General features: G+C 42.6%; 1 protein-coding gene across 4 annotated transcripts in view; it reads right to left on the bottom strand.

Annotated features, from left to right (window-relative positions):
* LOC148101640 (protein NLRC3-like) overlaps nucleotides 1-25,164 on the bottom strand; it is a 91,150-nt gene extending 65,986 nt beyond the window's left edge. For 2 of the 4 annotated variants that reach the window (XM_087846579.1, XM_087846578.1), the window contains exons 1-4: nucleotides 24,875-25,164; nucleotides 18,423-20,208; nucleotides 18,170-18,343; nucleotides 3,120-3,296 (exon numbers count right to left, since the gene is read on the bottom strand). In XM_087846579.1, coding sequence (XP_087702705.1) covers nucleotides 3,120-3,296; nucleotides 18,170-18,343; nucleotides 18,423-20,208; nucleotides 24,875-25,151 — 2,414 coding nt within the window. In that variant the 5' untranslated portion in view covers nucleotides 25,152-25,164. Of the gene's footprint in view, nucleotides 1-3,119; nucleotides 3,297-18,165; nucleotides 18,344-18,422; nucleotides 20,209-24,874 lie in introns of those variants that run through there. The other 2 variants (XM_087846580.1, XM_087846581.1) reach the window with 2 other exon arrangements.
* Nucleotides 25,165-26,063: the final 899 nt, after the last annotated feature.

Raw genomic sequence — 26,063 nt, 5'->3', positions numbered from 1 at the left:
CAGGGAGCGTCTACAAAGTGCAACACTGAAAGAACATCACACACTCATTTGCTTCCATCACACAAACATCTACTGTCATTATTCATGTTCCTGCTCCTCTGGATTCACACGGAGCTTCTGGTTTTAATTTACCCGTTGCCATTTTGAACCGTAGTATCCATAACTCAGACTGAGCATGCTCAGAGCTGATTGACCTGACTGTGATCAGTTCCTGGAATAAACCTTATAGTCTAATATTTTTATTAACCCTTTAAGACCAGTCGGGGCGGGCACGCTCCATTTTGCGTAACTATTTTTAAATCTCTGTAGAACTGGAACCACATAAGCTAGCGCAATAATTTGTTTTGCATATGGAACCGGAGGAGTTGTACTTACATCTTATGCCATCAGCTTGTCCTCGGTCACGGTTTTCTTCCACTTATAGCTTTGCAAAAACTGAATAAAAAGCACTTGCAGCAACAAAAACATAATATGCCAGAAACACGCTTTGCCGATCCGATCAGCTGTTTGCAACACTTCCTATGTTGGAATAGACGTCAGCGCGAACTATCACGTGTCCGCCATTACCTGCCCGAAACCGGAAGTGACATTTTTTGCAGAAAATGTTTTTTTTTAGTCCGTCAGAGCTTATCTTTATATTTTCACATGCTGTGGAGCAAACTTTGGGAGCATTTCAAGTTGCTATACATCAATACAACCATTATAGCCCAAACTTAAATAATATGTCTGCATTAAGTGCATAGAAACTACATGAATTACAAAAAAGTGCAATAAACTACAAAAAACGGATAATCATTGTGTTTTTACATATATTTCTAGTTGGAGAAATTCAAGAGGCTTATCCCTCAAAACTGTAAATACAAAAAGTTGCACAAAATAGTTTCCCACCACAGGAAATTTATTTTGAGTGTCTTCATAGTTTCATTTTTGAGATACACTGAGACTTAGAGCTTTTTATTGTCATTGTGCAGTTTCTTGCACAGCGAAATTGGGTAGCTGAACCACAAAGGTGCTAAAGTAAGAAGAAGAGAAACCGATATACAACGAAGGCGGAAAATAAATAAATAGAAAAAAAAAAAAAACAGTGTATATGTATACATATGTGAGTGGAACTATATACATGGTGTATATAGTTGGAAACATTGAAACAGACTGGGACCAAAATAATTGCACAGAACATGGAAAGACTGAGATATTGCACATAGATGATCAACAGCAGTGTCAGGGTGGATGTGTTGGGGAAGTCTTTACACACTAGTTTGCATTAAGAGTTCTGACAGCCCACGGGAATACACCAATTTTTATATACTGCAGGAAAAAGGAAAATAAATATTATACTGCAAATTTGCAAACAAACAGAATGTGCATCAAAATAAACTATTTCCAGCAGCAATATGAGTCCTAAGCATCCCAGAAACGACTCAGAAAAGCATAAAGTTAAACATGACTTTTAAAAACACCAGTGTAGGTTTATAAGGCCCTGAAGGTTAAAAAAAAAACACCTAAATTTTCCACAAAAATGACATCATTTCTGGTTTCGGGCAGGTAATGGCGGACACGTGATAGTTCGCGCTGACGTCTATTCCAACCTAGGAAGTGTTGCAAACAGCTGATCGGATCGGCAAAGCGTGTTTCTGGAATATTATGTTTTTGTTGCTGCAAGTGCTTTTTATGCAGTTTTTGCAAAGCTATAAGTGGAAGAAAACCGTGACCGAGGACAAGCTGATGGCATAAGATGTAAGTACAACTCCTCCGGTTCCATATGCAAAACAAATTATTGCGCTAGCTTATGTGGTTCCAGTTCTACAGAGATTTAAAAATAGTTATGTCATGAATCGCTGTGTGGCAGGCAGGAGTTGGACCCAAGATGCAGGCATTCAGACTCGAGGGATGAACTCAAAAAACTCAGCTTTATTTGCTGACAGGGGAAAGCATACAAAACTAAACTAAACTAAACTGGGAAAATATTAACTCACACTTTGCAGAGAGGCACACGAGGAAACACACAGCTTGAGGGACGACGCGACACTGACTCAGAGAAACACAGGGTTTAAATACACTGGGAAGTAACGAGGGGAATGAGACACAGAAGGAGGGCACAGCTGGGAGAAATCAGAACTGACGAGACAAGCAAAGCAGGACGCATTCACATAAGACACGGACCTTCAAAGTAAAACAGGAAGTATCACACAGAGACGCGAACACGGTGGAGACAGCAACTAAGAAACACAGAGACAAACCATAAGGTAGAGGACTCTCAGAACCGAAAGACACAGAGGGAAACTCAAACATGCAGACAGACTTACACAGAACAGAGGGGACACAGAGAAACATGAAGGGATCGAAACTAGAAACCATAGAATAACTCACAAGTACAATAATACAAAAAGCACAAAGAACTAAACATGCTGGGTCAGGAGACCCAGGACCCTGACAAGTTATGCACAACGGAGCGTGCCCGCCCCGACCAGTCTTAAAGGATTAAACACAGTGAGCACACACAGAGGCAGACTCTGTCTAAACCCTCAGAACAAAAGCTGTCCACATGTTTCTGTCAGTCCAAATACTTCAAGCAGTTTTTGCTGTGATCACTGCCTTCACACTGTTACAGTCAAAGCTGGAAATCATTCACAAGGAAACTTCATATTCACCAACACTCAGTGTGATGTCATCAGGGAATGTCTCCGCCTCCAGCTCACATCAAAGCATATGACTACCTGAGCAGTTGGCATTACCCAGCATGCCGTGCAGCAGTGTCAGTTTGTAAATGTGCAATAATTCCTGCTCCAAACTGTTTCACAGATTGCTGTGTGCCGTGACCTTTGAACCTTAGAACTGTGAGGAAGAAGCTACACAGTTAATCAGGGTCCCCTCTCTCTGAATCAGGAAAGGTGGGCAGGCCGCGTGTGGGCCGCAGGCCATACGTTGGGTCTCACTGTTTGAAATGTGAACATTGTTCTGCTGCAGTCAATGGACTAAACCAGAGAAGAAGAAAACAGACTTTACCATGAAGATCCTCAGTGTGGATCAGTATAATATCAGCCTGATGTCTGCAGTTTAGTGTCAGCACAACTTTCACATCATATTCATCTCAGCACAACTAAAACATGCTGACTGACCTCAGAGTTTCAAGTTTACATCCTGGACTCTCCAGGAAACCACACAGATGCTTCACTCCTGCATCCTGCAGCTCGTTGTTTCTACCCAGCTTCAGCTGTCTCAGATGGGAGGGGTTGGACTTCAGTGCTGCTGCCAGATAATCACAGCTGATCTCTGACAAACCACAGGTCTCCAATCTGTATAAAGAATGAAAGATGTAAGTTTATTAGACAAAGTGCTTGAAATCATTCAGTGTTTCATCATCTGTTCAGAGCTGAAGAAGGTTCAGAATGTAGAAGTTTAGAAAATGGAAACTCCAAACAGCTGAAGCCAACAGGAAGCAGCTTCAAACAAACACAACAAGAGAAAAAAACTCTGAATGTTTCACATTAAAGTCGTACATTTCTCATAAAAACAGGGCAAAGACTTGAAAAAGTTGTGTTTTTCCTTCCAGGAACCACATGGCTTCACTTTTAAAGGTGAAGTGTGAAAGAAATGGACATATTTGAAGTCCAACACCTTTTTCCAGTCACATTATTAAAGCAGACAAACTACAAGCTCATTTTCATTCCAACAAGTCATCTTCTGACCTGGACTAACAACACTGGTCTCTATGTGCAGCTGGCTTTGAGACCAGTGCTCAGGGAGCGTCTACAAAGTGCAACACTGAAAGAACATCACACACTCATTTGCTTCCATCACACAAACATCTACTGTCATTATTGTCACCAAACTCTGTGGATCCTTTATTGCAAATTCAAATGGGATCAAATGGTCAGACAAAAGAGGGTTATGAGGAAATATGATGAAATGTTGTGTATTAGCAGCAAGTTATTGAATCATTTTCCTCAGAAACCAAACAAAATGATTGACAAACATGTTTTTACAAACTCAGTGTTGGACTTGGATCAGCAGGATAAGCTGATGTTTAAAGGCATTTGAGTCTCGCTGTATGAGAGTCCAGTTATTACTCAATATTTATGGATGATGTTCTTTCAGTGTTGCACTTTGTACACGCTCCCTGAGCCTCACAGCCAGCTGCACATGGACCAGCTGACATTACCCAGCATTAGAGGCGGCTGTAAAAAATTCATGTTCCCATTTAAATGGTTTTAATTTGAATAAAACGATGTTGATTCATTCAATCCTGAATCGATGTTTAATATAAATGTATTTTGCCAGAATCTCAGCTTAAAGCTCACAAAAGTATTTCAACAACAACCAAACAGATAAAACAGTAAATGAGAGCAGCTAAACACACAAAGATGGAAACACAGAGCGTGGATCGTTCACTCGACGGCACGTACACGGACACGCCGTCGGGGCTGAAAGTGGACAGCTCACAGATCCTGAAGCTGCAGGTTTCATCTGTCTCCAATCAAAAATGAGTGAAGCAGCAGCAAAAGAAGATCCAAACTCTGCTTCACGTTTGATAAATATGCTCATGAATTCTCTCTGACTTTGGCTGTTCCTGCCTGCACAGCTCTCTCTCTCTCAGTGTACTCCAAGAACAGCTTCAAACATCTGTTTCTGCATCATTCACTGTTTATTAGCCACCAGTCTGCTGTTGTGTTCAGTGCTGTCGGCCTCTTCAATTCAATTCAATTCAATTCAATTTTATTTATATAGCGCCAAATCACAACAAATGTCGCCTCAAGGCGCTTCATAGATACAGAGAAAAGCCCAACAATCATATGACCCCCTATGAGCAAGCACTTTGGCGACAGTGGGAAGGAAAAACTCCCTTTTAACAGGAAGAAACCTCCGGCAGAACCAGGCTCAGGGAGGGGCGGCCATCTGCTGCGACCGGTTGGGGTGAGAGAAGGAAGACAGGATAAAAGACATGCTGTGGAAGAGAGACAGAGATTAATAACAGATATGATTCAATACAGAGAGGTCTATTAACACATAGTGAGTGAGAAAGGTGACTGGAAAGGAAAAACTCAATGCATCATGGGAATCCCCCGGCAGCCTACATCTATTGCAGCATAACTAAGGGAGGATTCAGGGTCACCTGGTTCAGCCCTAACTATATGCTTTAGCAAAAAGGAAAGTTTTAAGCCTAATCTTAAAAGTAGAGATAGTGTCTGTCTCCCGAATCCAAACTGGAAGCTGGTTCCACAGAAGAGGGGCCTGAAAACTGAAGGCTCTCCCTCCCATTCTACTTTTAAATACTCTAGGAACAACAAGTAGGCCTGCAGAGCGAGAGCGAAGTGCTCTAATAGGGTAATATGGTACTACAAGGTCATTAAGATAAGATGGGGCCTGATTATTTAAGACCTTGTATGTGAGGAGCAGGCTTTTGAATTCAATTCTGGATTTAACAGGAAGCCAATGAAGGGAAGCCAAAACAGGAGAAATATGCTCTCTCTTTCTAGTCCCTGTCAGTACTCTTGCTGCAGCATTTTGGATTAACTGAAGGCTTTTCAGTGAGTTTTTTGGACATCCTGATAATAATGAATTGCAGTAGTCCAGCCTGGAAGTAATAAATGCATGAACTAGTTTTTCAGCGTCACTCTGAGACAGGATATTTCTAATTTTAGAGATGTTGCGCAAATGGAAGAACGCAGTCTTACATATTTGTTTAATATGTGCGTTGAAGGACATATCCTGGTCAAAAATGACTCCAAGGTTCCTCACAGTGTTACTGGAGGCCAAGGTAATGCCATCCAGAGTAAGAATCTGGTTAGATACCATATTTCTAAGCTTTTCAGCACCGAGTACAATGACCTCAGTTTTATCTGAGTTAAGAAGCAGAAAGTTAGTGGCCATCCAAGTCTTTATGTCTTTAAGACATTCCTGCAGTTTAACTAATTGGTCTGTGTTATCTGGCTTCATGGACAGATAGAGCTGGGTGTCATCTGCATAGCAGTGAAAATGTATGCTATGTCTTCTAATGATGCTGCCTAGGGGAAGCATGTATAATGTAAACAGAATTGGTCCTAGCACTGAACCCTGTGGAACTCCATAATTAACCTCAGTGTGTGAAGAGGACTCTCCATTTACATGCACAAATTGGAGTCTATTAGATAGATATGATACAAACCACTGCAGTGCAATACCTGTAATACCTACAGCATGTTCTAATCGCTCTAATAGGATATTATGGTCAACAGTATCGAATGCTGTCTGCCTATCGAAGGCCTCTGACAGTAAAGCCTCATTTCTGCTGTTCCATGGAAACTTTTTAAAATGATGACAGATTACAAACTCTCAGCTGTGTCTGTAATCAAAGCAGAGATGGAACGATTCCACTTTTTATGTCCGATATCGATATGAATCCAATATAGTTGATTTTATAATCAAACCTTTTTTAATATCTTGCTGCATTTTGTATAAGTTCATACTCAGGTTTAAAAATCTAAACACTAAAGCTGTTCTGTTATACCTGTCTGCAAAAACACACTGCAGCCAAAACATTAGACAATACTGATCTTTGTATTTGAACTTTTATCAGAACTTTAAATCTAAGTATTTAAAGTAATATTCAAAAGTAATTTAAATGCAGTTTTATGAAGATTTTAAAAAGTCTTTGGTTGTGAATAAAAGAAGTGCAACATCAGCACAAAATAATGTTTCTATTGAACAACACAAACAGGTTGTAGAATGGAGCCTTTTATACTTACAGCTGAACAGAAACAACATCCAGAGTGGAAAACAGTGCAAATAACTGCAAACAGGCTTCATGACACTCATGTTTGATCAGGATGGATGTCAGTGTGAGCTGTTTCTATCACATTTAACCTCACAATCAATTTGGTCTCATTTCTATACAAAACTTAACACAAGTATGAAAACAGTGTTTTTGATTGTTTTGTTTTTTGAACCATGAAACTGTTTAACAACACAGTTTGTTTCACAGTCAAACTTGAGTCTGTCCATCAGTCAGACTGAGCAATGACAGCACACAGACGTAGACAACAACTCTCTGAAACACCAAACTCAGGTCCTGTTGATGCTGATATACAGTGACTCAGTTACATGGGTGATTCATCCTTTTGTCTTTATCTTTAAACAGCTGCAGCTTTCACTAACAGCACATGTGGTACTTTAACCTTTGGACTGTTTTCATCAGTTAATTATGGAGTTACTACAAAGAGCGAAGCTATAGGATGATCTGTCTGCTGTCACTGGGTGGTGCTGAGGTCTGAATCTGAGGACGGCTCCTGTAATCACAACGAGAACACAATCATCACAAACTGAAATATAAAGTTTATCTCTGAAATAAAGCTGATCCTTCTGTCCTCACACACTCGGGAGTGTTCTTCTCTTCTCTTACATTCTTTCAGTCCTACAGTTCTTCTGACAGCTGACATATGAGCTGTTGGTTTAAAAAAGCCTTATATACTAACAGATGTTCCAATATCATGTTCACCTTTGAGTTGTTGGAGCTTTATAAATGGACATCTGCAAAGATGAGATGATGGAGCAGGTTTCAGTCCTGGTTCAGTCTGCTGCTGCATCGTGGTCACAACATACTGAGGTGGTATCAGCACTGGCATCAGCACTGGTATTGAACAAGAAATATTAATGCTTCAAACTATTTGTCTTAAAGGATGTGAGCTGCACAGAGTTCTGCACATGTGTCTTTGTGAACATACCTCATTAACAATATTTCAAACAGTTTTTTAACCTGAATATTTGCAACAAACTCAGTATAAAAAAAAATACAGTCAGTGCTAAAAAATTAATCAGTGGAAAAATTAAACATTTTAACTTAATCTGCCAAGAGGAAGTTGTTGGTTTCAGTAAATATCTTCGCTATTTGATCAGTTTTTACGGATTAATGAGGAGTTACTGAAGTGCCAGGTTTTTAAAGTTGGTGTTTCTGTCTTTACACATGTGGAGACTGAAAACATGCTGCTGTTTAATAAGATATTTAATATTCAGCTCTGCACAGGAGCTGCAGCAGGGTGCAGCCTGTTGCTTTTACAGTATAATACTTGTAATAAAAGTACAGTAACAGTAATTAGTGACTGAGCAGCCCGGAGCGTTTCTCTTGATTTCTTTAGTAAATTCATTCACCTGCACAGTTAAATGAACCCTGACAGCCGAGTGCTCATCTCAGCTAGCTAGGTCTCAGGAGCTAGCTAAGGACGGTAGTTACGGATTAGCTTACAAACACGTTTAACTTACCGAAAAAGTGCAGCGGGGCCTCAGGTCCTTCTGTCGGGTAGTCCAGTTTACTGAAGAACACCTCAGGCTGTCAGGTTAAAACACTCGGTCGTGTTTTCGTAGCGTAAACGCTGGCCCTCCTCTCAGAGCCTACGCTCTGCTATTCGCGAACAGAGATACGCAAGTTTCTCCGTGACTGCAGCTGCCAGTCAAAGCTGCTATGATGACGTTTCACCCCAATTTAACATCACCGCTGTCGGAATTAGAATCAAACTTATGGGAAAGGAGACCCCTTGAACATCAATCAGCGTGATGAGAACTATTGATAACAAAGGAAAGAATCTTTGGGAAAAAAATTATCTGAGGAGAATAAATTTATTTTATTCTGACCCCAGGCCCATCCGCTAACATGGAGGAGGCGGGGTTTATGACCTATACTGCAGCCAGACACCAGGGGGCGATAGAGACGTTTTGGCTTCATTTTGGGGAGCTGTTGCATCGTCCATGTTTTCTACAGTCATTGGTCAGACTCCATTAACTTTTACTTTGGTCTTGTCCAAACTCATATAGGCTGCATCCTCCTGAGGACCCGGCCTTCGTGGTCTGTGTGGGCCGGGTCCTCAGAAGGTCGGGAAGGCCGGAAATAAACGGCTATGAAATGGGACTGTCTAGCCTTGAGATTTGCAAGTATAATATAAAACAATAATATAAAATTATGCACAAAATGTAAAAAAAAGTGTTTTTATTTATATATGTTTATATATAAATATATGTGGTGGCCCCTAGAGACAAAGCACGTACAAACTCCAAAACACATTCCCAGAGTTAACTGAACTTCCTAAACAATTAAATTGATAAATAAAAATAACATTTTTAAAAAGAAAAGAAAAATAATTATAGTAAAAATTAACCTGGAATTCCAATAAAATTAATTCATGTTTGTGGCTGTAATGTGACAAAATGTGGGAAAGTTCAAGGGGGCCGAATACTTTTGCAAGCCACTGTAAAGGTTTATTTTGTCTAATCTAATAACTTTAATCTCAGCCAAACCGATTTACTCATGAACAAATAAAACACTGAAAAAAAGCCAAACAATAACATTTTTAGGTTGTCTAAGTCACTTATATATTACGTTTAACCTGAGTAGTGAAAGACCGCGGTGATCTGAACATGATGTGCCGGGAGTTTGCTGTTCTCGGCGGCTTCAGTGACCCTCGAGCTCCCGGCCAGCTATCGAGCTGGTGGGTAACAGACATCTCCGAAAACGTCGAAGCACTTTTGCAAATATGTGATATCTTGATAAACCGAGCAGATATTTAAAGTTTACACAGCTACTTTCTCACCTTAAAATATGTTAAAAGTTTATTTTGTGACCCAGAAAGAGTAATAAGAGTAATATTAAAAACTTAGTACCGGCCGCCATTGCCGGAAACTGGAGTTTGGCTGGGCTGCGCTATGAATTCTGGGATATGGTGGGCCACGAAGGACACACCCGACCCATCCTTCAAATTCGGGGAAAATGAGGACGCATTGGTCAGCTGCATTCGGAGGAGTCTACGAATTTGGACAGCCTTCGGCGCGTCGCTGTGACGTAATCGGTCTACAAATGCGTCCTCAGGAGGATGCAGCCCATGAATTTGGACACCCCCTATGTTTACTACTGCATAGACACATTGAATTTCCAACACAAGGAAACAAAATTTTGGAAATGTTTTCACCACCCAGAGAGGAGATTACAAAGCCCCCCACCCACCCACTTTGGTGCCTCTGATCACATCACTGTTGTGCTAATGCCAGCATACAGGCCCCTGGTCAAAGTCACTAAACCAGTTCGTAAGCAGGTACGTGTGTGGCCAGAAGGACCTGCAATACTGCTTTTCCACCACAGACTGGGAGATCCTTAAACAGGCCACCACACATGACAACACAACAGACCTGCAGGAATATACAGAAACTGTCATTGGCTACATCTCAAAAGGCATCGATGAGGTCATAGAGACCACTGTCCGGGCCAATCAGAAACCATGGCTCACAGGTGAGGTCTACAGGCTCCTGAGGGTGAGAAATGCAGCCTTGAAAGCTGGGGATGAGGTGAGCCTAACAACAGCAAGGGCAAACCTGTCACGTGCATCAGAGAGGTGGAAATGCAGCGCTCCAGGAGGATTTTGCAAAGCTTCAGTGACAGCAGAGACACTCAGAGGCTGTGGCAAGGGATACAGACCATCACAGACTACAAGCCCACTCCTCAGACCGCTGTCGGGTCCACCACATTACCGTAAGAGCTAAGTGAAATTTTCTCTCGATTTGAGGCACAGAACGCCACCCCAGCACAGAAGACTCCACCCCCCCCAAACGATCGGGTGGTGACACTATCCCCAGACAGTGTGTGGAGATCAACACACGCAAAGCCCCAGATCCTGACAACATGCTTGTCAGGACCTGCTGCCATCAGGAAGGAGACTGAAGAGCCGCCGGGCCAGAACCAGGAGACTGAGGATGCTGAATTCACTCCCTGCTCTCACACACCAACTCCAGACCTGCATTCATCTTTTCCCTCTGAAGCCCCCGGTGGCAGGGTGTGGCGTGGCATGGCCTGCGGTGCCGTGCAGAGGAGGCGGACGCACCTGCACGGCATCTGCAATCACGCCCCGCCGAATTAAATATTGTACTGGGTCCTGTGGTTGGCGTTATTGTTGTGGTAATGTTGAGCGGGCAGCGGGAGAGCTGCAGCTCTGTGTGCGTTGTAAACAGCAACCGGCTAAGTATTAATAAACAGTATCAAAATGCCACTGGGTCTGCCGTGTATGTGTACACCCCCAAACATAAAAACCCTGAGCCACCACCATTGCCCTTTCACTGACTGCCCCACTCCCACGAATTTGCCCACAATCATAACTCACACTGAGTGTAGGAGCCATATGAGTTGTTCCTTTTTTGATTATGTGGGTTGGTTTAAATGGACTCACTGTATTGGTGCACGGGTGTGGGGCGTGTCTCATGGGTGTGGTAGATAATAAATGTGGTTGCACTCACCTGTTCACAGCACCTGATGTTGATGAGCAGAAAGGTAGGGTGAGCATGAGGCAGAACTTTCTGTTGACCGCAACTTGATCGCAGCTTGAGTGCAGCTTGAATTATTTTGATGTATTTTAACTGGAACTTGATGGTTTTGTTTTTGTGCACTAATTTGATGCCATGGACCAAGTTGTAATTTGGCATAGTAGTTAGTGCAGTTGTTGATGAGTTGCAGTTATTTGTTTGTGGTTTGTGCATTTGTTTAATCGTTAATCCCAGGCACTGATTTGTATATGGAACAGTTGCATGTGGAATAAAAGGAGCAAAAGGTACAGAAGTGTATTTTATGTGTTATGTGTTGTTGCGCGTCATCTGTGTCCTCATGCTTAGCCTGCCGCGGCCATAGGTTGGAGGAGCCGCAACAACTTGTCAACAGAAAAGTTTGTAGGTTTTATTGGATTATTTATATATAGATGAGTTTTATTATTGAGAGTTTTATAGTTTGCTGTTGCCTTTGTCCACCCAGCTTTTAGATTAAGCCTTTGGCTACACAAAACAGATTTCTTTCAGGAGTCTTGTTCCCCTGTTAGGTTTCAGCAGTACAGCTGCATTAGGCGTTGTACTGATTTATTTTCTAGTTATTGTGCATCAGGCGGCTGAAGCCATTGGCTTGGGAGTACCGCCGCAGTTTGTGTTTAAGACAGTTTGTCTTCCTCACAGCTGACGGTATGGAGGTACATAAATACCCACCGCTAGTATGTACGGAAGACTAGGTTGAGTTAGTTAGGTTTAATAGGCAGATAGTGGGGGATATTGCTCCTGTTAATTGTGTGTGTCCAAGGTTTATTGAAGGGAATGTCATCAAGTTGATGTGTTGGAATGAGGCTGTGTGGCATAGGTGCAGTTCAGCGTTTGGATTTTGTAACGTTTTGAAGAAAAATGGAGACACACCAATTAATACAATGTGGTGATGTGGATGGAAAGAAAAGACAGCCGAAACCGACTGCTAAGGCTTTGGAGAATCAGATTGAAAGGCTGCAAACAGAACGTCAGACCAAGATTAATAAAATTAAAAATGTCATAAAGGTTATTAAAGAATTAAAGCAATCTGAGGATAATGGTTCCACTGTTCAGGCTCACTTGGAGAGTTTGTCTGTGTTGCTTAATGAGGCAACTCATCTGCATGAAACCTTGCTTCCTTTGCTTCCTCAAGAGGAGCAAGACAAACAAACTGCTTGGTTTATAAGTGTGCGAGCACATAATACTGAGTTTATGAAAGAGATAAAGAAATGGCTTCATGATGCAAAGGGAAACCCTCAGAGTAAAAATCTGGTGTCTGAGCTTGATTTGCCACATTTAAATCCGCCTGTTGTTGAGTATTCTGATGTATTACCTGCTGGAAAGGGTTCTGGTGCTTCTAGGCACACCGGGAATGTTGGTAAAGGTGCTGTGATAGATGATGTTAATCCAAGTGACAGCATCTCTAATGTTGGAAACAGAAGTTGTAGGAAAAGCAAATCATCACTCAGTAGCTCAATGGTTTCATCTGCCTTGTCAGCACGCATAATGGCAGAGGCTGACATGGCTGCCCTTCTTGTTCGACAGAGGTTGTTGAAAGAAAAGCATGCTTTGGAAGAACAAGAAATACAGCTTAAGAAAAGAAAGGAGCTGCTTGACTTAGAAACTGAAATAGCAGCTTCAGCAGCAAAGGTGAATGTTTTAAAAGCTTCTGAAATGTCCCGAGTCTCAAGTGCTGTTAATGGTGAATCTGATGGAATGAATTCGTATTTAGATCGAGAGCAGGGGAGTTTAGGCGTTTTAAATCCTAATGCTCCGACGTTCAAACCTGTGTTACCAGAGCGACCATATCAGAGTGTTGATGCAAGTGATTATCAAGCGCAGGTATTGGATGTAAGGCCCAAGGTTAAAAATATTTCTCAGCCTAAGGTCGTTTCGTTGGAACAGTCAGAGACGAAGCCACAAGTATTTTCAGGTGCAGTTTCAACTACTCGGATGATGTTGCAGTCTCACGAACAATCAAAACCTCTTACACATACAGTGCAAGGTAGTGAGGGTCATGATCATCTAGTCACAGTTTTGAAGAAACAAAATGAAATTACAACTTTATTGGCTGAGCAGCAGTCTCTGTTTTTGCTACCAAGGCGTGACATTCAGTTATTTGATGGTGATCCTTTGCAATATCAAACATTTATGAGAGCTTTTGAGCACATGGTGGAGAGTCAAGCTCACAGTGCTAAGGATTGTTTATATTTTCTTGAGCAATACACTAGAGGCCATCCAAGAGAAATGGTCAGAAGCTGTCAGTATATGCCTGCTGAGTATGGATATGCTAAAGCTAAATCTTTGCTCCAGGAGAACTTTGGCAATTCGCTGAGAATTGCTGCTGCCTACATTGAAAGGGTCATTAAATGGCCACCTATAAAATCTGATGATGTGAAGGCTTTGCAGGAATATGGGTTTTTATTAAGGCAATGTTGTAATGCAATGGGAGACGTTGAGTCCTTGCATGAGTTGGATGTCTCTGCTAATATGCAAGCAGTTATAAAAAAGTTGCCTTATAAGCTCAGGGATAAGTGGAGGAATGTTGTCTGCGATTTGCAGGAGAGGTTTCAACGTAAAGTGGTTTTTTGCGATGTTGTTGAGTTTGTCGAGAGGCAAGTTAAGATCGCAAGTGACCCATTGTTTGGAGATATACAGGATCCTCCAACAGCCATCAGAAAAGAGGCGAGGAATGATAAGTCTCAGTTTTACCCTAAGGCTAAGCGGAGTAGTTTTGCTACTACAGTGGCCAAGGTGGAAGGGAAGATTGAGCCAGTGTTGAGGCAAGAGAGTGGTTCAATTGTGACCAAGATTTGCTTGTTTTGCGGAGCAGGGCATATGTTGGATTTGTGTCCTTCATTTGAAAGAAAGTTGCACTGTGAAAGATTATCTTTTTTGAAAGAGAATGGTGTGTGTTTTGGTTGTCTGCGCATTGGGCACAGAAGCAAGGACTGTAGGAAACGTCTTTTGTGTAAAGTCTGTTAACAGAAACACCCCACACTCTTACATATCCACTCCAAGCAGAGGGAAAGTGTTTCAGTGCAAACTATAGGAGTGGGAGAACCACCAGATGAAGGTCCTTCATGTGCGGTGCAAAGCAGTGGTGTTACTGGGGCCAGTGAGCAAAATAGTGCTCTGTCCATAATGCCAGTTAGAGTGAAATCCAAGAAAGGTAATCAGTCACTGGTAACCTATGCTTTTCTAGATCCTGGGAGCTCAGCTTCATTTTGTACTGAAAGGCTCATGAATAGGCTAAATCTTTCAGGAAGGAAAACTGGCATTCTTTTGCGGACAATGGGTCAGGAGAAAATGGTCAGTAGTTATGTTGTTTCAGATTTGGAAGTAGCTGGTTTGGATTTAGATCACTACTGTGACTTGCCTGACTTATTTACTCAGAAAAGCATGCCTGTTCTTCGATGTAATATTCCCCGACAGGAAGATCTCGATAGATGGCCACACTTGCGCCATATTAAGATACTGGAGATAAATTCCGGGGTAGACCTGTTGATCGGGACCAATGTGTCCAAGGCTTTAGAGCCATGGGAGGTTGTTAGAAGTCAGGATGGAGGTCCCTATGCAGTAAAAACTATGCTGGGTTGGACGGTGAATGGTCCTCTCAGAGAGGATTGTAAGACTGACATTTTTGATGTGAGTGTCAATAGGATTTCCGTGGCAAGATTGGATGAGCTGTGGGAACGTCAAATGAAGGCTGATTTTCCAGAATGTATTCAGGATGAGCAGTTTGCTTTGTCTAGAGAAGATCAGCAGTTTATGAAGTCAGTGATGGACTCTGTTAAGTTGGTTGATGGTCATTACACCATTGGTTTACCTTTTAGGTGCAATCGGGTAAAAATGCCAAATAATAGGAAGGCTGTAGAACAGCGAGCTATGAGCCTTAAACAGAAGTTTGTCAAGGATGATTCCTGGTTGTCAGGGCCAAAGTTTCTCGTTGAACCAGAAATTAATTGGTCAGTGAACCTTGATTTTGGGAAGATCTCTTTAAATGATCCAGAGATTAAAATGGCCGTTTTAGTTCATGCTGTTGATGCAAATGAACACAAGAGTGCATCAATCAGGGACATCAAGAAGGCCTACAGAAAGCTGGCTTTGCAGTTACACCCCGACAGAAACCAAGACGACCCGCAAGCCCTGGACAAGTTTGCAGACTTGGGGGCAGCCTATGAGGTCCTCTCAGATAAGGAGAAAAGGAAACAGTATGACATGTATGGAGAGTACGGGCTCAAAGAGGGTCACCACAGCTTTCACAGCGATATCTTCTCCAGTTTCTTTGGTGACTTTGGGTTCATGTTTGGTGGCAACCAACAGCAACAGGACAGGAATATTCCCAGAGGAAATAACATAATACTGGACCAGGAGGTTACACTGGAAGAAGTGTGCTCTGTGAACTTTTTGGGTGGTGAACGTGAGTTGAAAGAGGCAGTGGAAGGATGGAATTGGGCACAGATTCATGAGATGCTGCTGCAAAAGGGCATAAAGTGGATTTTTAATCCTCCTGCTGGTTCCCATCATGGCGGTGTTTGGGAACGTCTCATAAGGTCTGTCAGGAAGGTGTTAAATTCCATTTTGAAGGTGCAGAATTTGGACGAAGAAGGCCTTTGTACAGTTCTTTGTGAGGCAGAGGCTATTGTGAACAGTAGACCAATAACCAAAGCCTCTACTGATCCTAATGATTTGGAGGCCTTGACTCCTAACCATCTGTTGCTGCTTAAGACCAAGCCATTGATATCACCAGGAGTGTTTCAGAAGGGGGACGTGTATGGACGACGTCGATGGAGGCAAGTACAGTACATGTCTGACTTGTTCTGGAAGCGCTGGGTTAAGGAGTACCTGCCCCAGCTTCAAGAGCGTCAGAAGTGGCAGAGAATCGGACGGAACTTCATTCCTGGGGATGTGGTTATCGTTGTCGATGATTCTACGCCTCGTAACTCTTGGGTGACTGGAAGGATTGTGGAAGCAATTTCTGACGGTAAAGGACTTGTACGTCAGGTTCGTGTTAAAACAAAGACTGGTTGTTTGGACAGGCTGATCACTAAAGTGTCTTCTACAGGAAGCAGAAGAGTCATGAAGATTGACTTTTTCAAATGTTTATTTGTATTAATGTGTATTTCATTATTTTGAATTACAATTGTGTCTTTGAGGGTTGATAAAGGATAGATCATGTTTATCAATATGTCTCCTACATGGTGAGTATTATGTAATTATTGCTCTAAAATAATTAGGGGCCGGTATGTAGGAGCCATATGAGTTGTTCCTTTTTTGATTATGTGGGTTGGTTTAAATGGACTCACTGTATTGGTGCACGGGTGTGGGGCGTGTCTCATGGGTGTGGTAGATAATAAATGTGGTTGCACTCACCTGTTCACAGCACCTGATGTTGATGAGCAGAAAGGTAGGGTGAGCATGAGGCAGAACTTTCTGTTGACCGCAACTTGATCGCAGCTTGAGCGCAGCTTGAATTATTTTGATGTATTTTAACTGGAACTTGATGGGTTTTGTATTTGTGCACTAATTTGATGCCATGGACCAAGTTGTAATTTGGCATAGTAGTTAGTGCAGTTGTTGATGAGTTGCAGTTATTTGTTTGTGGTTTGTGCATTTGTTTAATCGTTAATCCCAGGCACTGATTTGTATATGGAACAGTTGCATGTGGAATAAAAGGAGCAAAAGGTACAGAAGTGTATTTTATGTGTTCATTGTTGCGCGTCATCTGTGTCCTCATGTTTAGCCTGCCGCGGCCATAGGTTGGAGGAGCCGCAACACTGAGCATGCTCAGAGCTGATTGACCTGACTCTGATCCGCTGATCTGGAACAGGAAGCGGCTTCCTGGAATAAGCCTTATTATCTAATATGAGCTGATTCTTATTATTAATCCCTTATTCTCCTCACACAGCACTGCGCTCTCAGACTACAGGCTTACTTATGCTTCCTGAGATATTAAAAAGTAGAAGTTTAAATGTGTTTCTAATAAAAAGCTTTGAAAATAAATGCTTGTGTGTTTAACTGTTGGGGTGAGCTCACTGTAAGAGAGGAGGAAATAATCTGAGCCAATTTGAAAGTGTGGATTATAAAGTCTGGTCCATGTCTTGGGGGGACACTCCCACAAGGCTAAAATCTGGGACTCTCCACCATTTGACTCTAGAACTGAAGAAGCTTCTCTGATGAGAGGTGAAAAATCTTCAAGGATTTGACATTTCAGATGCTTTTCTTTCCAAGCTCCTTAGACTACGGTGACCTGGATGTCTGAGAACCTTCAGACTGATTTTACAAGAACAACTTGTGTCAAAAATCCCTATCAGTGCCTCTCTGTCACACACACAAATCACTACAGTTACAAATTTAATAACTTAAAAAACCCAGAAAGACAGAACTGAGCAAAACAAACAAACAAACCAGAGACCAGGTAAGAACATTAAAACCAAACAATAAATGAGCAAAGTAGTGCATGATAAATATAGATGAGAAATACAAAGTGCAATATAGAAACACTGGGTAAAAAGAAATGAACAATTAAAAAGGAGGATAAAAGATGTGAGCAGTAGTTAAACAGTAGAAATAAATATATAATAAACAAATAAAAATAGATAATAAATGAAAGCCAGGTCAGAAAGGTGAGTTTGGCTTTAAAAGCATGAAAACACACTGCTGTCTTCAGGAAGGCTGCTCCAGTAACATGTGGGTTTAGTTCTGACTTTAGGGAAAAGTAAAAAAAATTAAATAAAAACATCTGTCCAGACAACCTGACAGTCAAAAATATAAACTCAGGAACTTAAAAGGAAAACTGTGCTGACTTTGAACGTCCGCATCAAGATAAACTTACAGATTTAAGAGTCAAAAAGTGTCAAAAAGTCTGTATCCTTACCTGAGAGTTTCAAGTTTACAGTCAGGACTCTTTAGTCCAACACACAACAAATCCAATTCTGAATCCTGCCGCTTGTTCCAGCTCAGGGCCAGCTCTCTCAGATGATTGGATGGGGAGCTGAGAATTTCAGACAAAGCTTCAAAGCTTCTTCTTGAGAGTTTACAACCTCTCAGCCTGAGGAAGAATAACAATGCAGACATATTATTTTATTCATCTAGCATTATTAAACATATTTGTTCATAGATTCACTTACAGCACTTTCTTGGAGGCTTTGACCACTGGCAGCAGCTTCAAAAATGCCTTCTCTGAACGGGAGTATTTCTCCAGGTCGAACTCATCCAGATCTGATGACAGTAAGATGAAGACCAGAGCCGACCACTGAGCAGGAGACAGTTGATCTGTGGAGAGATGTCCAAATCTCAGGGACTGTTGGATCTCCTCCACTAGAGAACGATCATCCAGTTCATTCAGACAGTGGAACAGATTGATGCTTTTCTCTGCAGATAGTTTCCCACTGAGCTTCTTCTTGATGTACTGGACTGTTTCCTGATTGGTCTGTGAGCTACTTCCTGTCTGTGTCAGCATGCATAGGAGATCCTGATTGGTCTGCAGTGAAAGACCCAGGAGGAAGCGGAGGAACAAGTCCAGGTGTCCATTTGGACTCTTCAAGGCTTTGTCCACAGCACTCTGGTAGAAGTCTTTTACAGTAAGTGTTTTCTGGAAAATTTTAGAGACAGGAGATTGTTTCTTAAGCAGGTTGACTCCAGAGTTGATGAAGGTCAGATAGACATGAAGAGCAGCAAAGAACTCCTGAATGCTCAGATGGGCGAAACAGTAAACAACGTTGTTAAACATGTTACGCTTATCAGCTTTAAAGATCTGTGTGAACACTCCTGAGTACACTGAGGCTGCTTTGATATTGATGTCACACTCTGTCAGGTCTGATTCATAGAAGATCAGGTTTCCTTTCTGCAGCTGATCAAAAGCCAGTTTTCCCAGAGACTCAATCATCTTCTTGTTCTCTGGATTCCAGCGTGAATCTGTCTCAGCTCCTCCATCATACTTGATGTCCTTTGTTTTTAGGTGAAATAGCACAAGGCGTAGGTAGAGCTCTGTGAGAGTCTTAGGCAGATCTTCACTGTCACTGGTTTTCAGCTCGTCCTCCAGAACTGTAGCAGTGATGCAGCAGAAGACTGGGATGTGGCACATGATGTGGAGGCTTCGTGATGTCTTGATGTGGGAGATGATGCTGCTGGCCTGCTCCTCATCTCTGAATCTCTTCCTGAAGTACTCCTCCTTCTGTGGGTCAGTGAACCCTCTGACCTCTGTCACCATGTCAACAATGTCACGAAGGATTTTATTGGCTGCTGCAGGTCGTGTGGTTATCCAGAGGCGAGCAGAGGGAAGCAGTTTCCCTCTGATGAGGTTTATCAGCAGCACATCAACTGAGGTGGACTTTCTAGGGTCAGTCAGGATTGTAGTTTTGTTGAAGTTGAGAGGAGGTCGACACTCATCCAGACCATCAAAGATGAACACAACCTGGAAGTCTTCAAAGCTGTAGATTCCTGCTTCTTCGGTTTCAGTAAAGAAGTGATGAACAAGTCCCACCAAGCTGAACTTTTCCTCTTTCAGCACATTCAGCTCTCTGAAAGTGAATGGAAGCATAAACTGGATGTCCTGGTTGGCTTTGCCTTCAGCCCAGTCCAGAGTGAACTTCTGTGTTAGGACTGTTTTCCCAATGCCAGCCACTCCCATTGTCAGCACTGTTCTGATTGGTTTATTTCTTCCAGGTGGGAGTTTAAAGATGTCTTCTTGTCTAATAGTTGTTTCTGGTCTGTCTGGTTTCCTGGATGCTGTTTCAATCTGTCTGACCTCATGTTCATCATTGACCTCTGCAGTCCCTCCCTCTGTGATGTAGAGCTCTGTGTAGATCTGATTCAGGAGGGTCGGGTCTCCTGTTGTAGAAATCCCCTCATGCACACACTGTAACGTCTGCTTCAGGTTTGACTTGAGTTTGAGCTGACACTCAGGGAGAATCTCTGCATGAAGATACAGCAAATGACACAAATGAGAAAACTGCATTCTGGTTACTGTGGTTATGTGTTCAGTTTACTGGACTCTTGGTGTCATGATCGGGGTGAGTCTGAGTAACTTTCCACAGCATCAGCTCTCCTCCCCTGGGTGGAGCCCTCCTCACTCCTCCCTGCTCCTCACCTGTTGCCAATTACTCCGGCAGTATTTATGAGCAGCACTCACAATGAACCTTCTCCAGACTGTCTGCTTACCACAGTCAGTTCTCTGCCTCACATTTTGTCTTGTGCTCCTCAGCTTGTTTCATGTAACCCTCTTTTCCTGTTCCCTAGTCGGCACCTGGATATATCTTCCAACTCTCGCCATAAGTCACGCCTCAGGATTCTGGCCTGCCGCTGCTGGTAAAACTCACTCTTGCAAACTGCCCTCCTCACCTGCCTGCCTCCCTGTGCACCCACATCTCACTCTGTACCCAGATTTAATTCATCTCCTCCAGCTGATCTCCACCTGCAGCCACGTAAGACCTCTTAGTTTTTAAATCTTGGACTCATTCACTACACTGTGGCCCACTCTGATTATTATCTCCTTTGTTCCAGTGATCCTGGATAGTTTCTATCCGCCCGTTTCTGCCCCTGTTGTTCCTTTGACCTGCCTCAGCTTATGTTCTGGCCTCAGCTCTGCACTTCTCATAATACCTCGCTTGCTGTTGAATTTAGCTGTGATTCAGCTTTCTCCGTCAAGAAATCTAGTAAAATACATTTCTGTTAAAAGTCACTCAGCCTCCGGTTTTTGGTTCTGCGCTTGAGTCCTTTTCATGAGCCATTGAGCCCTGACACTTGGGTTATAACTGAGGGCAGGTTTTATAGAGACACATTCGATTTAATTATGTTTATTTAAACAGCACCAAATCAATACTGGCAACATTTCACATATTACATAAACAACACTATGGAGCCAGTAATGAATAAATATGTAGAATAAATGAAAGAATTTCAATTATAACAACAACAGTCACCCCAATGTGCTTTATATTGTAAGGTAAAGAACCTACAATAACACAACAGACAAAACCCAACTATCTTTTTGGGTCCTGAAACCTGAAGGCTCTCCCTCCCATTCTACTTTTAAATACTCTAGGAACAACAAGTAGGCCTGCAGCGTGAGAGCGAAGTGCTCTAATACAGCAGTCCCCAACCATTTTTACGCCACGGACCGGTTTATGCCCGACAATATTTTCATGGACTGGCCTTTAAGGTGTCGCGGATGAATACAACAAAATAAAACTAGTACCGGTTCCAAAAAAAAGAAAATTTATTCATAACACACGTGAAAAGACCCAGGAAAACCAGGTAAACGATAAAAACGATAACAAAAATAACGCTGAAAACCGATAAAAAACCTGAAAACTATACATTTCACACCTGAGCCTCGACTCTCGCGGCCCGGTACCAAACGACTCACGGACCTTTACCGGACCGCTGCTCTAATAGGGTGATATGGTACTACAAGGTCATTAAGATAAGATGGGGCCTGATTATTTAAGACCTTGTATGTGAGGAGTAGGATTTTGAATTCTGGATTTAACAGGAAGCCAATGAAGGGAAGCCAAAACAGGAGAAATCTGCTCTCTCTTTCTAGTCCCTGTCAGGACTCTTGCTGCAGCATTTTGGATTAACTGAAGGCTTTCAGGGAGTTTTTAGGACTTCCTGATAATAATGAATTACAGTCCAGCCTGGAAGTAATAAATGCATGAACTAGTTTTTCAGCGTCACTCTGAGACAGGATATTTCTAACTTTAGAGATGTTGCACAAATGGAAGAAAGCAGTCTTACATATTTGTTTAATCACCTGAAGACCTGAAGACAATCAGGAGAAATGGGTAAAGAACTTTTCAGACAGGAATCTCACTGAACCTGAAAAGAGAGTATTAGCCAAAGGACTCAATTTTTCCATTTCTCCACAACAGTTGCCCATAGTGGACCTCATCACAGCCACAGAATCGGCCATACGGATTAATAAATTATCACAGAAAAAAGCAGAGCAAATCAGGATGAAAGTCTCAGCCACCCTCTCCAGTGCCAAAGTCCCTCCGTCCAACCTCACAATACAAGAAAAGAAGGCTGTCGCTTCCCTGAGCAAAGACCACAACATCACTGTTTTACCAGCTGATAAGGGAAGATGCACAGTGGTCCTGAACACTACAGATTACCACACAAAGATCACTACTCTCCTCAGTGACAACAATACCTACGAAGCCTTAAAGAGAGACCCCACCAGCAGCTACAAAAAGAAAGTTATAGCTTGCCTTCAAGACTTTGAAAAGGACAAAATCATTGACTGCCTTACATATCACCGCCTTTACCCAGGGGATGCCATTCCCTGTATTTACGGACTTCCTAAAATCCACAAGGAAGCTGTCCCACTCAGACCCATAGTCAGTAGCATAAACTCAGCCACTTACAACATTGCAAAACACCTTGCTACCATCCTTGCTCCTCTCGTGGGGAACACCCCACACCACATCAAGAACTCCACCGACTTCACTGACAAGGTCCAGAAACTTACCCTCGATCTAGATGAAACCATAGTGTCCTTTGATGTAGTCTCTCTCTTCACTTGCATACCCACCACGGAGGCCGTGGAGATCGTCAGAAAATGACTACAAGAAGACAGCTCCTTGGAAGACAGGACCAACTTCACACCGATCAGATTTGCACACTGTTAGACCTCTGCCTCACCACTACATATTTCAAATACAACGAAGGCTTCTACAGACAAAAACATGGCTGTGCCATGGGCCCCCCCGTGTCACCTATTGTAGCCAACCTTTACATGGAGGAAGTGGAAAGGAAGGCTCTTGGCTCTTTCAAAGGAAGAGTACCCAGCCACTGGTACAGATATGTAGACGACACCTGGGTCAAAATCAAGACACAAGAAGTGAATCCTTCACTGCGCACATCAACGCTGTGGATAAAAACATCAAGTTCACCAGGGAAGACACAAAGGACGACTGTTTGCCTTTCCTGGACTGTGCTGTGCACATTGAAGAGAATGGCAACCTCAACATCGAAGTTTACCGGAAGCCCACACACACGGACCAGTACCTCCTGTTTGACTCCCATCACCCTCTGGAACACAAACTTGGAGTAATTAGGACCCTACACCACCAGAACATGTTCCCTCTAAGCCTGAAGGGAAAAAGAAGGAACACACACATGTAAAGGAAGCACTCAAAACATGCGGCTATCCTAAATGGGCGTTCTTAAAGTCAGCAAAGAGGCACAGAAATGAAGATCAGACACCAGCGAGGGAGGATAAGAAGGACAGACGCAACAACATTGTCATCCCCTATGTAGCCGGTGTATCAGAGAAACTCAGGAGGGTTTTCTCCAAGCATGACATCCCAGTGTACTTCAGACCCAGCAACACACTCAGACAAAAACTGGTTCACCCGAAAGACAAAACTCCAAAACATAAACTTAACAATGTGGTGTATGCTGTACAGTGCAGCGAGGAATGCCCAGACCTCTACATTGGAGAGACCAAACAGCCACTTCACAAGCGCAACACAGAAGAGCCACCTCCACAGGACAAGACTCAGCTGTCCATCTGCATCTTAAGGATAAAGGACACTCTTTGAGGATGCCAATGTTCACATTTTGGACAGAGAGGACAGATGGTTTGAAAGAGGAGTGAAAGAAGCATCTATGTCCACTATGAGCGACCATCTTTGAACAGAGGCGGTGGTTTACGACACCAACTCTCTGCCATCTATAATCCAGTTTTGAGTTCCCTCTCCAGACGCCTTAACGCCCACTCACATCCTGGGCCATCTGACCTCAGGAATTCGCATGATAAGGTGGGACCAGGTTTCACGATGAACTCACCCGAAACTCTGGCTGATTGGGACCCACACCCAGTTTCACACCTTGGCTCAGGCGATTAGAGGATCATCAGGGGGTCCTTTTGTCCCTCTGTGGGGGGATACTCCCACTAGGTTTATATCTGGGACTCTCCACCATTTGACCTTAGAACTGAAGAAGCTTCTCGGATGAGAGGTGAAACGTCTTCAAGCAACTTAAAGAAGTCCAGATGCTTTTCTTTGCAAGCTCCTTTGACTACAATGACCTGGATGACTGAGAACCTTCACAGACATTTGTTTAATATGTGCGTTGAAGGACATGTCCTTGTCAAAAATTACTCCAAGGTTCCTCACAGCGTTGCTGGAGGCCAAGGTAATGCCATCCAGAGTAAGAATCTGCTTAGATACCATATTTCTAAGATTTTCAGGGCCGAGTACAATAACCTCAGTTTGATCTGAATTAAGAAGCAGAAAGTTAGCGGCCATCCAGGTCTTTATGTCTTTAAGACATTCCTGCAGTTTAACTCATTGGTGTGTGTTATCTGGCTTCATGGACAGATAGAGCTGGGTGTGACCTGCTGCTGGTCCCATTTTAATCAAACCAACCCAAAGTGCAGATATTCATGTGTACACAGGAGGTTATTTGTGCAGATGCATAAAACACAAACTGTTGGCTTTCTGCAGTCTCTCACTCCTGAAAGTGTTGGCAAGTGTTTTGGATTTATCATTTATATGGATGGTAATGGCACCTGTGTAATGTTAACTAATGTTTTTATTGTTTGTATTTTTTGTTTAGTCATTCCCTGACTTACCTTTGGGTTCTGGGATGGTTTTATTTAAATTCTCCAACAGATCATTCTTGTTTATCCTCCCCAAAACGATTTTAGTGACTTCAAAAGTGTTGATAGAGTAGGTCTCAAACATCAGATCCACTACTTTTGTCCTCTCTGCATTCTCCAGTTTACTCTCTGGGATTGCTGGTAAACCTTCTACAGACCCATTGTTCTTCAGATGCCACTTGAATTTTTCAAAGTTATCACGTCCCAAATCCTCCAAAGTCCCCAGAAGGATTTGTTTAGGTGTCGTCATCTTTTACCCTGTAAGGATCCGATAAACACAAAGACTGTAACAACAGCTGGAGAGGTAATTGTCTGATTTATCAGAATTTAACATGATTCTAACAGCAGTTCATCACTACCACCAATAAATTTCTAAGGCTCAGAATGCAACAAAATTGCACATAAAGAAGCACATAGAGAAGTATCCAAGTAACACTTTGCTACAATATAAAACAAACTATATAAGTAAAGAAAATATATAAACTAAATATATACACTACCCGTCAAACGTTTTAGAACAGCCCAATTTTTACAGTGTTTTTGTCACGGTTTGTGAGCCGTGTGTAAATTATTAAAGGACCCTTTATGCTGGCAGCTCAGATGCAAGTGAGTTTATTCATCAGATGGTGATACAAACAGAAATGGCGAAGGTGAGCATGGAAACTAAGCAAAAACCTAAACTGGGAAAACTAACAGTACACGAATATGAAGAAGTACACGAAGGGAAGACAAAAACACGGAACACGAGAGGTGGGAGCAAAGCACCACAACACATCACTATTGTCAGGGGTCGCGGAGTGGAGGCGAGGAAGAAGGAACCCAAACGCAGGACTCGCAGGTAGGTGAAGCTGGGTGATTTATTGTCGATGGAGTGAACACACAGAACAGAGGACGACTGACTGAATGAATGAAGGACGGGCTGACTGACTGACTGACTGACTGGCTGACCGAACACAGGCGGAAACAACAACATAACCTCAATGACACGACAAAGAACGAATAGAAACAGAAGACTTAAATACACAGACTGATGAGGATGATAATGAGAGACCGGTGAGTACACAGCTGAACATAATCTGGCTAATGGCACGAGACGAGCTGACACAGGAACAAACAGGAAGTGGAAACATTGATGTGGGAAAACTGAAAACACTGGGTCACC

Source organism: Neolamprologus brichardi, chromosome 9 (assembly GCF_056152115.1).
Source record: "Neolamprologus brichardi isolate AB-2024 chromosome 9, ASM5615211v1, whole genome shotgun sequence".
Classification (NCBI taxonomy): domain Eukaryota; kingdom Metazoa; phylum Chordata; class Actinopteri; order Cichliformes; family Cichlidae; genus Neolamprologus; species Neolamprologus brichardi.
This window is presented reverse-complemented; position numbering and strand designations above follow the sequence as displayed.